The following is a 14288-nucleotide window of genomic DNA, read 5'->3' on the forward strand; positions in this document are numbered from 1 at the left end:
GCTCAGAGAGGTCAAGCTGCTCACTCACAGTCACATAGTAAGTAGCAGAATTAGGATTTGAACCCAGACCGGGTGGCTTCAGAATTCACACTTCCAGTCACATGCCTTGACTTACCTGTAAAGATGGAAAGTTCCCTTGAAGGAAGGAATATCCAAAAAAGACCTGAGCTTGGGGACCGCTCAGAGTTGGAAGATTGGGGAAAATTTCATTGTTCTTTCAAGTTTTCTTTAGCAATTTCTTTTTTAGGAACCACAATTCAAACACTCTGCACCTCTCATTCTTCTCAAGAAATTTTGAAAAATCACTTACAAAAGAAAAAACACAACAGTTACAGCATCTCCATAAGCTTAATTCCATGTGGAAACTCCAGAATCTTTTAAAATGCGACCCAAGTGCACCCTTTTGACCTGATGATGTGCTATGCTTATCCCCGGCACTAACAATATCTTCCTGTTAGTGAACTAGGAGGTGCGGGGAAGGAGTTCACTGTCTTTCTGCTTCTAGAAGTCAGTAGACAATGACTGAGGGGGCTGTGGCACAGCTTTAGAATTTTGGATGTTGGTTTCATTCTTGTGCCAGTTAAGCTTTGGCTAAAGGAGTATATATGGCCCGCTGGCAAGAGAGAAAACCAGCTTAGGGGCGGGGCGTCCAGAGCTGTCCCCTCCATCCCCCACCGCCAGCCCCCAAATCTGGCAGTTGAGCAGGCCACATTTGGCCTGAGTTACTGCTCCTGACGGTGTGTAGAAACACGCCCTTGGAGCACTGCCAAAGGCCTCTGGAACCTCGGTTTTAGCTGCTGCCAATCTGCCTGCTGGGGGTTGGTTTCTCAGCAGGGAAGATGTGGGAGGGGTGTGTGTGTGTGTGTGTGTGTGTACCTTCTAATTCCTGTGTTTGCTTCTGGGGGACTTTCCTACTTTATTGCTCTGACTGGAAAGAAAGGAGGGCATTATTTCTGTACCCTTAGCTGCTTTCTCTTTTAGATTTCCAGTTTTACTTTGGGTCCTTATGCTGGGACAACTGTGTGTCTGTCTTAGACGTAGTCTATATATTCTGAAACTCGCTGACAGGGATGTGCCAGCCTCTTGCCGAAGGAGTTCTGTGTGGTCATAAAGATGTCCCTGTCTTCCGCCAACACCGGGGTTGAACACTCCTCCTGAACCCCAGACCATTTGCCTTCTAATCCCTGCTCCTGGGTTCTCATCTGTGTGGTCTTGAACAGTTACATAACCACAGTGCCCCCGGTTTCCTGCCTGTAAAGATGAAATACCCAGTCTGCCTATCTCCTAGGGTCAAATGAGTTAATATATGGAATATGCCTAGAACCTAATGGGGGCAGTGGTTGGCTCATAGTACATGCTGCACAAAGGTTAGCTATTAATATTGTCGCAATGTTAATATTTGACTAGACTCTAGAGACGTTTCTGTCATTTTCTCAGGTAACAATATGAGTCACATTCTTTTTTTTTTTTAAGTATTTATTTTGAGAGCGTGAGTGAGTGGGTGTGAGTGGGTGAGGGGCCGAGAGAGAGAGGAAGAGAGAGAATCCCAAGCAGCTCCATGCTGTCAGTGCAGAGCCCAACGGGGGCCTCGAACTCACAAACCATGAGATCGTGACTTGAGCCTAAATCAAGAGTCAGACACTCAACCAGCCGAGCCACCCAGGGGCTCTGTTAGTCGCATTCTTAAGATCAGCCTTAACCCATCTTTTCCCAAATACTCTGATAAGTGTTAGCTATTATTTTTGTGTTTGTATTTTGTGTAGAGTTCACAAATTGGAAACCCTGCTGGGTAGTAAGTATGCTTGCTGTGTCCACTTTCCAGATCAGGGAAGCTGAGGTTCCGGAAGCTAAAGGGACTGCTAGTATGTGGCAGAGTTAGGCACTTGGGTTATGCCTTCTGTCAGCTGGGATGCCGGGCCCGATTCTCCGGCGCTGTGGGAGATCATCTTATCTACTGCCCCACTGCTTCGTCCTAAAGCCTCCGCACAGGGAGCATCCTTACCCTAGATCAGGGCTCTTCAGACTCAGCACTATTTATAAATTGGGCCAGAGAATTCATTGGGGGTAGGGGAGCGGAGCAGGGCAGGCTGGTGCATTGTCGCATGTTTAGAAGCATCCCTGGCCTCTACCCACTAAATGCCAGTCGCAGCCCCCAGTTATGACAGCCACACTGTCTGGAGACAAAATGTCTCTTGTGGGGTGAAACCGATGCTGGTTAAGAACCGCTGCCCTCGATTAAGGAAGATGGAAAGAAATGTTGTGTCGGGGGGAGGGTGGTGGAGATGTAGGGGTTGGCTCTTACTTGCTGAGCGCTTACCGGGTGCCAGGCAAGTTGCAAACATTACCTCCCTTTCGCCCACAGGAATTTGAGGATGGTCTGCGTTTTCTTGAAAGAGATATGAGGGCTCAGAGAAGTAAGGAAAACTGCATGGCCGTTAAATTACTGGCAGAAGAGGGATCCAAATCCAGGGTCATCTGGCAGCAAAGCCCACACGCTTCCCAACACTTCCTACATACGGTTTTCTGCGGGCTTCTGGTGTTTTAGTTCTTTTTAGGAATCAAGAAAACCCACACAGTGAGGATTAAATTGGTTTCAAAGTTATTTTCAGGCCACTCAAATGAGCGCACACCTGGAAAAACAAAACCAAACCAAAAAACTTCTTTGCAGCCTAAGTGGGGCATCATTTTGTTGAGAACGGTGGCTTTGGCTAAACGTTGGCGTAATCGCGCTTAGCGTTCTCAGACCGGAGAAGATAGCAAGGATCCCCAGGTGACAAAGCATAATTTCCTCTCCCTCTTCCTTGAACACAGTATTCCAAAAAGTATCCCCTCGTAACTTTTCTGTTAGGCTGGTATGGACGTGGTTTTTAGCATATATTAACAGCACATAAGCAAAGAATTTTGTATCTGAGATGATACGTATTTTAATGCCCCAGTTTTAATCAACTTTATGTGCAGGAAATTTGAACAGATAATAGGATGTCATTTATTAGTGCAATAATTGCTTTTTTAGAAGTTATGGGGATCCTGATTAGAAGTGGAATATTGAACTGAATCATTTGGTGTTGAGATAAACTCTTCAGGGGGACCTTAATATTGCGATGCAATTAGCTTCATCTATACATGACTCCCGAGACCGGTTCCCGCATTTGTTCAGTTAATGCAGATCCATTTCTGATGCCTCTCAGTTCAGATCATTAATAAGTAGTTAGATGTGTCGGCCTGTTAAGTGGTTTTAAGGGAGAATTTATTTGAACCCTGTCATAAGCTATCTTAGTGTGTCCTAGAAAATAGTGATAGAAAGCATCGTCTGTTAAAAACGTCACCCAAAACAACCTATGAGATAATTTTCGGCTATGTTCTTTGAAGCAAGAAAGCGTATTATAAAAATGAAATGTAGGTGTTGAACGTGTCATGGTCCCTTATGAAAATATGACAGCACTTCCCATGGTAAAAGTCAGTCCCAGGAATAATTTCTGCTGGCCGTGAGCCCAGGCAGGTGTAGCTGTAATGCAGAGTGATTAGTGGATCCTGAGCCTCTCTCTCTCTCTTTTTAAAGCCCAAACTATCTCGTCACATTTAACCATGTCTGGAATCAAGTCAGTGTTTGGAAAATTATAACCATGAATTAAAAGAAAGGGAGGTACATAATCCTGCAGTTCTCAAATTTGAGTAAATAGCCCTGAGCAGACCATACCCAGTGATGTTTCTAGCAAAGAAAATAAATGAGGGAGATGGAAAATGAGAGGGTAGAAAGGCTGTGGGTTTTAGTGAAATAATAGTGATGTGTATTAAGCCATTTCAGTCTCTTTCGCAAAGGCTGAGAGCGGTGTTGTGCTTTTAAATTCCTAATTCTAAAGTGCAGAGTTCCTGGTCCCTCCCCTCCCCGTGGTTTTGGGGAGGAGTTAGACGAGTTAAGACACGTTAAGCAACTAGCACAGCCCCTGGCACCTAGTAAGTGCTCAGTAAATAGCAGATACTATTAGTTCAGGCTCTTCCTGTGCAACTTTGAACCCGCTGCCAACTAAAAGCCACTGCCAGAATTCCGTGGGAGAGAACGAAGGCTTCTGGCTTCTGGTGAGCATAAACACACACGCAGCCTGAAGTTCTCAGTGTATTGAAGTACTTCACAAGGTGGAGTATTTAGTAAGGACCTGGGCAAAGGGGAAGCTGACAGAGTTCCCATGCCAAATGGACTCAGCAAAATGTTTGGGATTCTCGTGAGGTTAGGGCGGTAACAAGACATTTTTATGCCGTGGTGTCTCGAATGTTACTAACGTGCTTAGGTTAGGAATTATCTGGAGTGGGACGGGGGTGGTTACGATGCCTGTTTCCATGCAGCAGGCGTATCTGGGGTGGCGCTGAGAGTCTACATTTTAACGAATTCCCAGGTGATGGTGGTACTGCTGGTCCGGGGATCAAACTTTGAAAAGCATGGCTTTCTTTCAGGACTCCGAAATCAAAGTCTTCCTCCCAGGCCCCAGCCCCTGTTGTTGTCCCCTGCTTGTGTTCGGCACCTGTTGCATGTGTGGTCAGAATAGCAGGGATTCTCATAACCCAGCTCCAGCCCTCGGCCAGGATCCCGGGTGACCCGGGCAAACACACACTCCTTCAGGGTCACGGGCAGGTTACTGAGTCAAGACTGCCAAAGCCCCGCGTTGATGTTTTCCTTCTCTCCCCACCCCCTCCCTCCTTTGCCTGCCCCAAACCCTGGACTAATCTTGGAGCTGCTTAATAACAACAAAGCCAGCAGCCGAGTGAGGAGAGACCATTTCAAAGCAAAGTTTTTCTTGTTTGGCAATTACCTAATTTCACAATGTGATTCACAGATTTGCAAATCCCGTGCGTGTGGAAACAAACCGCTTCTCCTGAAAGGTGATTAAAAGAGCTGATCCTCCCAGTTCCTCCCCCACCTCCCGCCCCAACGAAGAGGCGACAGGAAAACTAAACGAGCGACAGTTTGTACGGGTTTTTTTTTTTTTTTTCCTCTCGCACGCTAACGTTTCGAGCCATGTAAATTACATTTTAAGAAAACGTCTACACCCGCGCTCGCACGCGCATGCGCACACACAGGCAAAAGGAGAATCTGGTTCTAATTACTTGTACTTTAGTTGAACTTTGGCGTTTCCTTTGACTTTCTCCCTAATGTATGTGAGCTGTGGGCCTTGCAGTCCTGCAGTGTGTCCACAGAAAAAGGGGGAAAAAATCCAGACCGGCTGTCTTTGGTGCCAACAAAAATGAAGCCCCACTGAATGTTTTGACCAAATGCAACACTTTGCTATTCTCCCTTAATTAGCTGAAATTATTCCCTCCCACCGGGTCCCGGAGCGCTGGGCTCAAAATTCCCCTGGGGCCATGCAGGAAATGCCTTTTACTTTACAACTCCTTTTTCTTTTAAGGCTCAGCTGCCCAGAGAGTGCATTAAAATACTGTCTTAATCACCGAAGGTTCTAGTAAAAAGGCAGGGCTTTCATAATGTTTGATGCCTGCCTGCCGCTAATCAGGCCCAACATAAAATCCTGAAATCTGTCAACATGGTTTAGGCAGCACTAAATTAGTTCTTACAAAGAAAAAAAAATAGTATACAGTGCTCTCTCTTAAAAATGTTATCTGCTACTTAATCTAACCTTTAGAAAAATGCCAAGCATGTTAGGAATCGTGAAGGGAGCTATTGTTGGAGACTTTCTGTGTGTTTAAATGACACTCAGGTGTGTTGTAACAACAAGGGCATTTATACTGTGTTTTCTCAGGTGAGTCAAGTTCGCAAGTGCCAAGGCCTCTTAAACAGGCAACAGCATTAATTCTTTCTTCGGTGTTCTTTTATTTGGGGAACGACTTAACCCCCCGGAGTTGTGCGGCGTTTGAAAAAGCTGCGTCGCTTGGGAGCCCTGGCGTTGTGCTTTCACACCATCTCAGTCTGTGGAGATTCCCTCTAGTTTGTTTTTGTTTTGTCTGCAGACCTCTGAATTTGAAGCCCTTCTCAGAGTAGGGCTTCTCGAAGTGCCGTCTGCGGACCGGTGCCAGTTCCTAAACTGCCCGCTGCCAGTCCGTGGTGAGACAAGGGCAGGAACTGAGAGCAAGTGCTTAGAAACTCTCACGGCAATTTGACAGAGTTAATTTTATGTCTAGTACATCTTTCTTTTTCCCTTGAGTCGTAGCTTGTGTTTTAGGCATCTCCTTTCCAATGCCTTTTTTTTTTCCTGAAAATTAATGTTTTGTTTGTACGTTCTTTTCCTAGGGATTTGTTTTCAGTGAAGTTTATCACGCTGTGAGGGACTGGGGTGGGGAGTTAGAATGGGTCCTCCTTAACCTCAGATAGTCGGAAAAGTCACTGATTTCAAGAAAGTCACTGATTTCAAGCCAGTGCCTTCTTCCCCGCCCTCCCTCTCACCCTCAGGAATTCTGTGGCTGGTTGCTGATCTGGACCACCCTTTGAGGAGCATTAATTTAAAGGCAAACAAGACCTGTAATGAATTTTTCTAGAAGGAAAGGCGATTCTAGCTTCGTTTCCCTAGTGACAGCCATCTCTGTGTTGCAGGGATGGAAAGGTTTCAAACGCGGGCTAGAAGCTTCTGCTGGTGCAGGTTTGGTTGGCCTCACTGTCTCCTTTCGCACGTGTGCAGCCCAGGGCACCCCTGGTGCTGACTCTGCTCTGGGCAGGGACCCACGGAACCAAGCATCCATCTCGCCCGAGCGGCAGAAGTTCTTCCGTCTTGGTCTTGGCCATTCCCTGACGAAGCAAGGCAGCCCATCTGGTCAGCGGTTCGGATGCCACGTTGGAGGCTGCTGCTTACTGGGGATGCAGTCACCAGACAGAACTGAATAAGTCAATAAGTAAGCAAGGAAATAAATAAAAGCAGGAGGCAAAAAGCAGATCCAAATTATTCCTCAAAGACTGCTTCCCCAAACTGAAATCACATCAGGATGGCTGGAGTGCAGTTGTTTTATTGAATGACACAAGCCTCTTGTCCCCCTGGGAAGTCTAAAAACTGCTTTTTTGGCCTGCCCGAGATCGCTGAATGAGCTAATACAGGACACATTGTCTGCTGAGCCTGCAGAGTTTTCGAGCAAAAATTTTATCATTCCATAGACTGATTGTGCTTGCCTGGAATAAGGAACAAAATGTTTGAGACCTCTCAAGGGCATTTGATGAATCTAACTCTAATTTAAAGGGACTAATAGATTATTGATTTAAGCAGGATGACAGTGAACAGATCAATGGCCAAGCACTGTGTAGCTCTCTTAAATACCAACAATGGCTAGCGAGAGGGGAGCCCTGGGCTGTCCCCCTCCCTTGTCTCCCACTGTCTTTACTGGTGGTGGTCGGAGGGGAGGACAAGAGGGGAGGAGGAGCACTAATAAACTTTGCCAAAGTATATTTTTACTGAAAAGTCTAGAGGTTGCATTGAAGCACAAATCTGCTTTTATATTGATGCCATATCCTGGTTGTAATTCTAGAACTTGTCTTGACGTGTTTGCTTAAGGCTAGCTTTGGCATTCAACCATACCACCGAGATTTGCTTTTCTGTTTTGCTTTGCATTGTTCTCTGTGGTATAGGCCACACAAAGGAAATACAGGACCATAGATTATCAACTTGGAGGGGGTATTTGAATATCTATAGCACCGACATTGAATTCTTTGCCACCGGTGGGACCGTTTTTTTTTCTGAAGATGATTATTTCTTGGCATGTATGAGTCTTTCCTATTTATGTTTGTGTGGGATTCATTTTCGGCATTTTTAAATTACAAATTACAAACCACAACAGAAAGAATTAATTCGTGCTTCAAAACACAGCCTGGTCACCTCCTCTGGGAAGTCTTCTTTGATTTCACTGGGCTCAGTAGGGCTGTTAGCTCTCTTTGTCATTGTACTAGAACCGCCACAATTTGGACTCACCTGGGATTTTTTTTAAAGTTTATTTATTTTGTGAGAGAGAGAAAGAGAAAACGAGTGGAGGAGGGGCAGAGAGGGGTGGGACAGAAGATCCCAAGTGGGTTCTGTTTAAAATAGCCCAATGGGAGACTTGAACTCGCAAACCTGGTCAGATCATGACCTGAGCCACGGTCAGAAGCTTAACTGAGCTATCCCTGTGCCCCAGGATTTCTTTGTTAAACACTGATACCTAGCTCCCGTTCCCAGACGTCCTGGCATATTAGTTTTGGGATGCAATCTGGACATTGGAATGTTTAAAAGCACCCTAGGTAGTTCTGATGTACAGCTAGCTTTGAGAACCGCTGTATTGTATTCTCATTGTTGGTTTACTTTCCATTAGGCCGAACCATCAAGGCTCAGGGACATTACTGGTGAAATCACCATAGCCTTAATAAGTGTAGAGCCATCATGATTGATTGCTTACAATGGAACATTTCCTTTCACGGCAACTGTTCAGGAAAAACGTGCTGAATTCATTCATTTATTATAAGTGATTCTGATCTGTAGAAGACGACTTTTACCAAACTTTGTGAAATGTTTTGGGGTTTGTGAGGTCTCTCCCCTTTTCAAAAGTGTGCTTCGCCCTGAGTTTTTTGGGTATTAAATTGCCCAACTTCTCTTGCCTCTCTTTGGGAGGGTGAAATGCTGGATTCCCTTTAGGACATGTATTTAAAGTGACATATTTATGGAAATTACCACCCACTTTTGAAATTCAGGGCATAACTCTGACAGCTGAATCCAGCCCTAACAGAATTCTATTTACAACTTTCCTAGACAAGCCAGATTAGCTGTTCTACACGAGCGAGTAGAACGTGGAAACACACAAATACACACACCACACATTGCTTCTGGGGAGAGCACAGTGCAGGCTTGATCACGGTGGTGATGACACAGCTCCGTCAGCGTTGTTGAAACAGTCGGGTGGAGGTGAAGCCATACAAATAAAATCTGGGAGTTTGGGGAGGCATTTAGGGAAGGACTCACTCACGTTGATGTATTAGGAGTGACACAGCCTTTCTTGAAGTCAGTTTGTCAACATGAATTAAAAACTAACAAAATATTTTGAAACAACCATACCTTTTGAGCTGGTAATTCCACTTCTGAGAATTGATCTGCCACAGGCATGTGCTGAGATTAGCTACAAAGAGGTTCATCATAATGGAATGTTTTGCAGGAAAAATATTTATGGACGAGGAAATAAAACTCATGACACAGTAACTTAGAGTCCCAAACAGAATCTATAGTAGAAGTCCACTTTAGTAAACAAGCAAACGAACCAAAATCATTTATATGCATAGAAAAGTGGTCTGGAAGGATATATGCTAAGATGATGACAGCACCTTTCTCTAAGGAGATGGTTTGGGGGAGATGCTCTGCACGTTTGTTTTCTTAGATTTTTAACACAGAGCAGTATATTATTCTGTACTTTGAACAAGTACTGTTTTCTTGTTGATGTCATTATTTCTCATTTGCTTTCAGTGAAGCTGGTTAGCTTAGTGTGAGGCCTGCTTTTGCATTTACAGCTTGAGAGCTGATCTGATAAGCTTTAGTGACATCTCAGATGCCGGCCTTTCTGCAGAACACTTGTCACAATAATGCCAAGCTGCCCAGAGTAAGAGCCGTCTTTGTCCCAGATACCTTGCTTCTAACCGGTAGAGACTGTAATATAGATTTATCTACTAGACCTGCGTTACTCTAATGAATTCATTCCAAGAAACTTCTGAATTATGAAAATACTATAATTATAGTTGATTCTACTCCAAAAGGATAATTAATTTTTTTTGAGGAAGCAAATGAGTATATAAAAGCTATTTGATTTGTAATCGGGTTACCTAACAACCTAGAGGGGCTCTTAGTGCTTAGAATAAAGAAAAAAAGAAACGGGGACAAGTTCATGTATTAATTCAACAAATATTTATCGATTGCCTACCTACTGTGTGCCAGGACCGCTAGGCCTGGAACACAGCTGTAAATGCTGCACGTAGGTAGGTTGGCCTCATGAAACCCATAGTTGGAAGGTGGCAGAGATAGAATATAAAGTTGTACACAAACTTTCTAAATTTGAATACTAGTTAGAGTTTTACAGAAAATAAAATAAAATAATGGGATGTAGCGATCAGGAGTGGGAAGGGGCTTTCTGTAGAAAAGCCATCTCTGAGGAGGTGACATTTGCTCGAAGAGCTCTCCAATTAGGGGAAATGGTTTAAGGGCAGTAGCCTTAAGTTGGTTGGAGAGCTTGGCCTCTTCAAGAGATGGAATAGGAGGCAGGTGTTTAGAAGTCGATAAATGAGAATGCTTGAGTTCAGTGATGTTGTTGCTAAGGGGCTGTATCATGAAGAGCCTTGTGGAACACAGTAATGAGATTGGCTTTGATCTAACCGGTGACTCTTGGAGGGTTTTCGACAAGTAAGGGAGAGGGGTCGATTTTAACTTTTTGAACAGTTCTCCGACTGCGCATTTGAGGAAGGGATTCTCGGGTAGAAGCGTAGGGACAGCGAGACCCTTGAGTAGCTAAGGTGAGAGATGATGGCGGTGTGGTAGCAGGATTATAAGATATGAGGGTGGATTCACAGTGTGTGAAGGGGTAGAGTTGCCCCAACTTCCTGAAGGCTTAGCTGTAAGACAATAACGTTGGTAGGATATCTCGTCTGGAAGATTGTGAGTAGTGGAACAACTGGAAATCTTACTCTCTGGGGAATATACTGTATATTCTCAAGTAATTTGGAGATTGGAAGATTCTGGAACATTATGCGATGACTTTGGGTGAGTCACTCCCTTCCTCATTCCCACCATACTTCATGAGCACTTTTGCCTGTGATAGGAAATGAGCCAGGTCTTGCTTTGGCTTTGAACATGCATCTGGAGACAAGGGATGGGAGAACCCTCGGATCTTAAATTCTATGAATTCCTATTAACCATGGAATTTGGGTGGTTAGAAAATGAGATGGGGAATTGTGGTTTTTTGTATGTTTGTTTTTGTTTTTGAGAGAGAGCACAAGTGAATGAGGGGCAGAGAGAGGAAGAGAGAGAGAGAAGTGGGGTTCACCCGGGGCTCGTGTTTGACCCAAAGTGGGGCTTGTGTTCTTACCCAAAGCAGGGCTCACGCTCACCTGAAGCGGGACTCGCGCTCACCCGATACGGGGCTTGAAATCACAGACTGTGAGATCATGGCCTGAGCTGAAGTCAGATGCTTAAGGACTGAGCCAGCCAAGCACCCCATGTTGCTTGAATACGGATCTAGAATCTAGAATAAAGAATCTAGATTAAATCTAGAATAAAGAGCTGTATGACTCTCCTATCATTAGGATAACCCACTGCTTCTCAAACATAAATTGTATGTTCGGCAATCTGAGGGTTTTGTTAAAATGCAGATTCTGCTTCCTTAGGCTTGAGCTGGGGCCTGATGGTATGTTTTCTAATAAGATGCTGATGATCTTAGTAGATGGTGATGCTGATTAGAAGGTGATGCTGATGCTGCTGGTCCAAGGACTAGTCTTGGAGTAGCAAAGGTCTTACCAATGTTTTTTTTTAAATCTTTATTTATTTTTAAGAGACAGAGCGTGGGCAGGGGAGGGGCAGAGAGAGAGGGAGACACAAAATCAGAAGCAGGCTCCAGACTCTGAGCTGTCAGCCCAGAGCCCCATGTGGGGCCCGAACTCACGGACGGTGAGATCATGACCCGAGCCCGAGTGGGACCCTCAACCCAACTAAGCCACCGGGGCACCCCACCCATATTGTGATTAATGAAGGTCCCTTAAGGCTGCACGCTGCAGGCCCTCCCCATATGCTTGCCCAGTAGCTGCTTCTGGCATTTTCTTCGTTTGTCTTAGGAAATTTACTTTTGATTAATTAAGTGAGCAACAGGGTCAAACAAGTCATTGCAGAGACTCTCCGTGGATCGGAAGCGAGGGGCAGCAGAAGAGCTGAAAGAAAGAGCTTCGGGTCTGCAGTGTGAAAATCTGACTTTGGGTCTTGGCTCTCGCGCCACGCCGTTGATCCGGGACAAGTCACTGCGCGGCTCTGAGTTCCTGGTCCTCTGGAGGGTGGCCTGGTGATAAAATCCTCTCCCGCACAGTGCTGTGCTGCGCTGCAAATGAGAGAGGCCTGTGGGCTCTCCCTGTGAACCGCACAGCTCCGTGTCCCTGTCCCACTGCTGTGCCCACGGTGACAGGTGTTCTTGTGGGCCTATCCTTGCTCGGGTTGTTGCTGAACTTGGGGCCGCGGCCGGGGATTTCACTGGTGAGAAAGAAATGAACTGACAGATTATCTTTTTTTCTCCCCACCCCCCACCCCCTCCCCACCACAGCGATTGAAACGCAAAGCACGAGCTCCGAGGAACTGGTCCCCAGCCCTCCGTCTCCGCTTCCTCCCCCTCGTGTGTACAAACCCTGCTTCGTCTGCCAGGACAAATCATCCGGGTACCACTATGGGGTCAGCGCCTGCGAGGGCTGCAAGGTGAGTACCCACAGGCCTCTGCGCCCAGTGTGTGCTCACTCTCCACGTGCTCTGGGGGGTGGGGGCGTGACCTGCTCGGCTCCAGAAACAGGCTGCTTTGCCCTGGGCAATGTCACCCCCAGTGTGGCGCGCTGTGTTTATTTGATGGTTTCATTCCTTCCTTCTGTCTCATGAGTTGAAAATTCAGAAACTCCTGCAAATGACTGACTGGGGCCAAATGTTCTAGGGCCCTTAAAATAACATAACAGGTCTTTTCAGGTAACAAGAGCTTTTTGAAGGAGTCCAGAAAAGCATCACCCCGTTTCTCTTTAGAACATGCCGTCTGCTGTCTTTGTAGTTTTATTTTATTTTTAAATGTGACTGACAGTCCACTAAATCAACTTGCTGAGAATCCAAGGTTAGAAATTGGGATTTATCTTCTGGCTGTTTCCTCAGCCCTGTGGCCTTTGAATTACAGTTTGATTTTCAGCCTGTAGGGACTTGCTACTGTGTGTGTGTCATAAATTCAGGAGAGCTGGATTTAAAATTCCAGCCTACCGAGTAGGGGAGGCTGAACATGTGTCAGAGAGGATATGGCTGCTTTGAATCAAGTTAGACAATCGCTATCGAGTCCAACAGTCTTAATTGAATGAAAGAGCTTTTTTTTTTTTTTTTGAGAGAGAGAGAGAGAGAAAAGAAACAAAGAATGACTTCATAGGCAAATCCAACTCATCCACATGCCATTTTTCAAAGGAACTATGGCTGTCTCGAGCTGGCCCTTCCCCCGATATACAGCTTCTTTATGTTCTCTAGGATGGTTGGTCAGATCCGTTCTTTATATGTCTACATTGGATGATACGTTGTAATTATAAACACGTTGGGGTAATATTACAGGGGCTCCCATCGGGTGCTCGGTGGCATTTTGTATTTGGCTTGTCAGAGTTAGTTATTATTCCTGTTTGTACTGGGTAGGCACTGTCGTGTAACAAACCGTCCTATAGCTGAATGAATGGCTTAAAACAACAAGCTTTTATCTGGCTTATGGTTCTGTGGGTCAGCCCTGCAGGCCAGGTTCCTCTGGGTGGTTCATCTGCTCCCAGCTATGGTCCACTGTGCGTTCCTGGTCAGCTGCAGGTTCGCCGGTTGGCTGTTCTTCTGGGGGTTGCCGAAGACTCCTGTTGGCTGGGAACTTTGGTCTTTCCCCCATGTGGTCTCTCGTGCCTGTAGGGCTAGTACTGGCTTATTTGCACAGGCAGGATTCTGGAAGGACACTCAAGGTCTCCAGAGGCCTCGGCTCAGATGTGACATGCTGTCACTTGTGACACATTCTGCTGGTCAAAGTAAGTCGTAAGGCCAGTGATGCTCAGCTGGTAGGAACATAAACTCAGCTTTCTTTCTTTTTTAGCATTTACTCATATTGGAGAGACAGAGAGCATGAGTGGGGGAGGGGCAGAGAGAGAGAGAGAGAGAGAGAGAGAGAGAGAGAGACAGAGACAGAATCCAAAGCAGGCTTCAGGCTCTGAGCCGTCAGCACAGAGCCCAACTTGGGGCTCCAACTCATGGACCGGGAGATCATGACCTGAGCTGAAGTCAGACGCTTACCCGACTGAGCCACCCAGGTGCCCGATGTAAACTCAACTTTCTAAGGCAAGAAGCTGGAAAGTCACATTATTAGAGGCGGGAATACAGGGTAAGGAGAAATGGAGTCAGGTTTGCGTGCAGTCTACCGCCCTGAATGCCTTATTGTCTGTGACACAGAGTGGATAGGGGCCCTAGCTTGCCTGCACAGTAGCTCACACACAGTGTGGCATATAGTGGGTGCTTAAAGATCTCGGTTGAACAAACACATAAATGTCACTCAGCCCCTGAAAGAAATTATGTGAGGTTTCCCTTCTTTTCAAGTCCTTTGGAAAAACATGT

General features: G+C 45.7%; 1 protein-coding gene across 4 annotated transcripts in view; it reads left to right on the forward strand.

Annotated features, from left to right (window-relative positions):
- RARB (retinoic acid receptor beta) overlaps window positions 1-14288 on the forward strand; it is a 172439-nt gene that overhangs the window by 17602 nt on the left and 140549 nt on the right. For 3 of the 4 annotated variants that reach the window (XR_006207638.1, XM_042956680.1, XM_007097468.3), the window contains exon 2: window positions 12241-12389. Coding sequence is in view for 1 of the 4 variants with exons in the window: in XM_007097468.3 (XP_007097530.2) it covers window positions 12241-12389 (149 nt within the window). In the remaining 3 variants the exon portion in view is untranslated. Of the gene's footprint in view, window positions 1-6753; window positions 6835-12240; window positions 12390-14288 lie in introns of those variants that run through there. The other variant, XM_042956681.1, reaches the window with a different exon arrangement.

The sequence above is a fragment of the Panthera tigris genome, chromosome C2, assembly GCF_018350195.1.
Source record: "Panthera tigris isolate Pti1 chromosome C2, P.tigris_Pti1_mat1.1, whole genome shotgun sequence".
Lineage (NCBI taxonomy): Eukaryota > Metazoa > Chordata > Mammalia > Carnivora > Felidae > Panthera > Panthera tigris.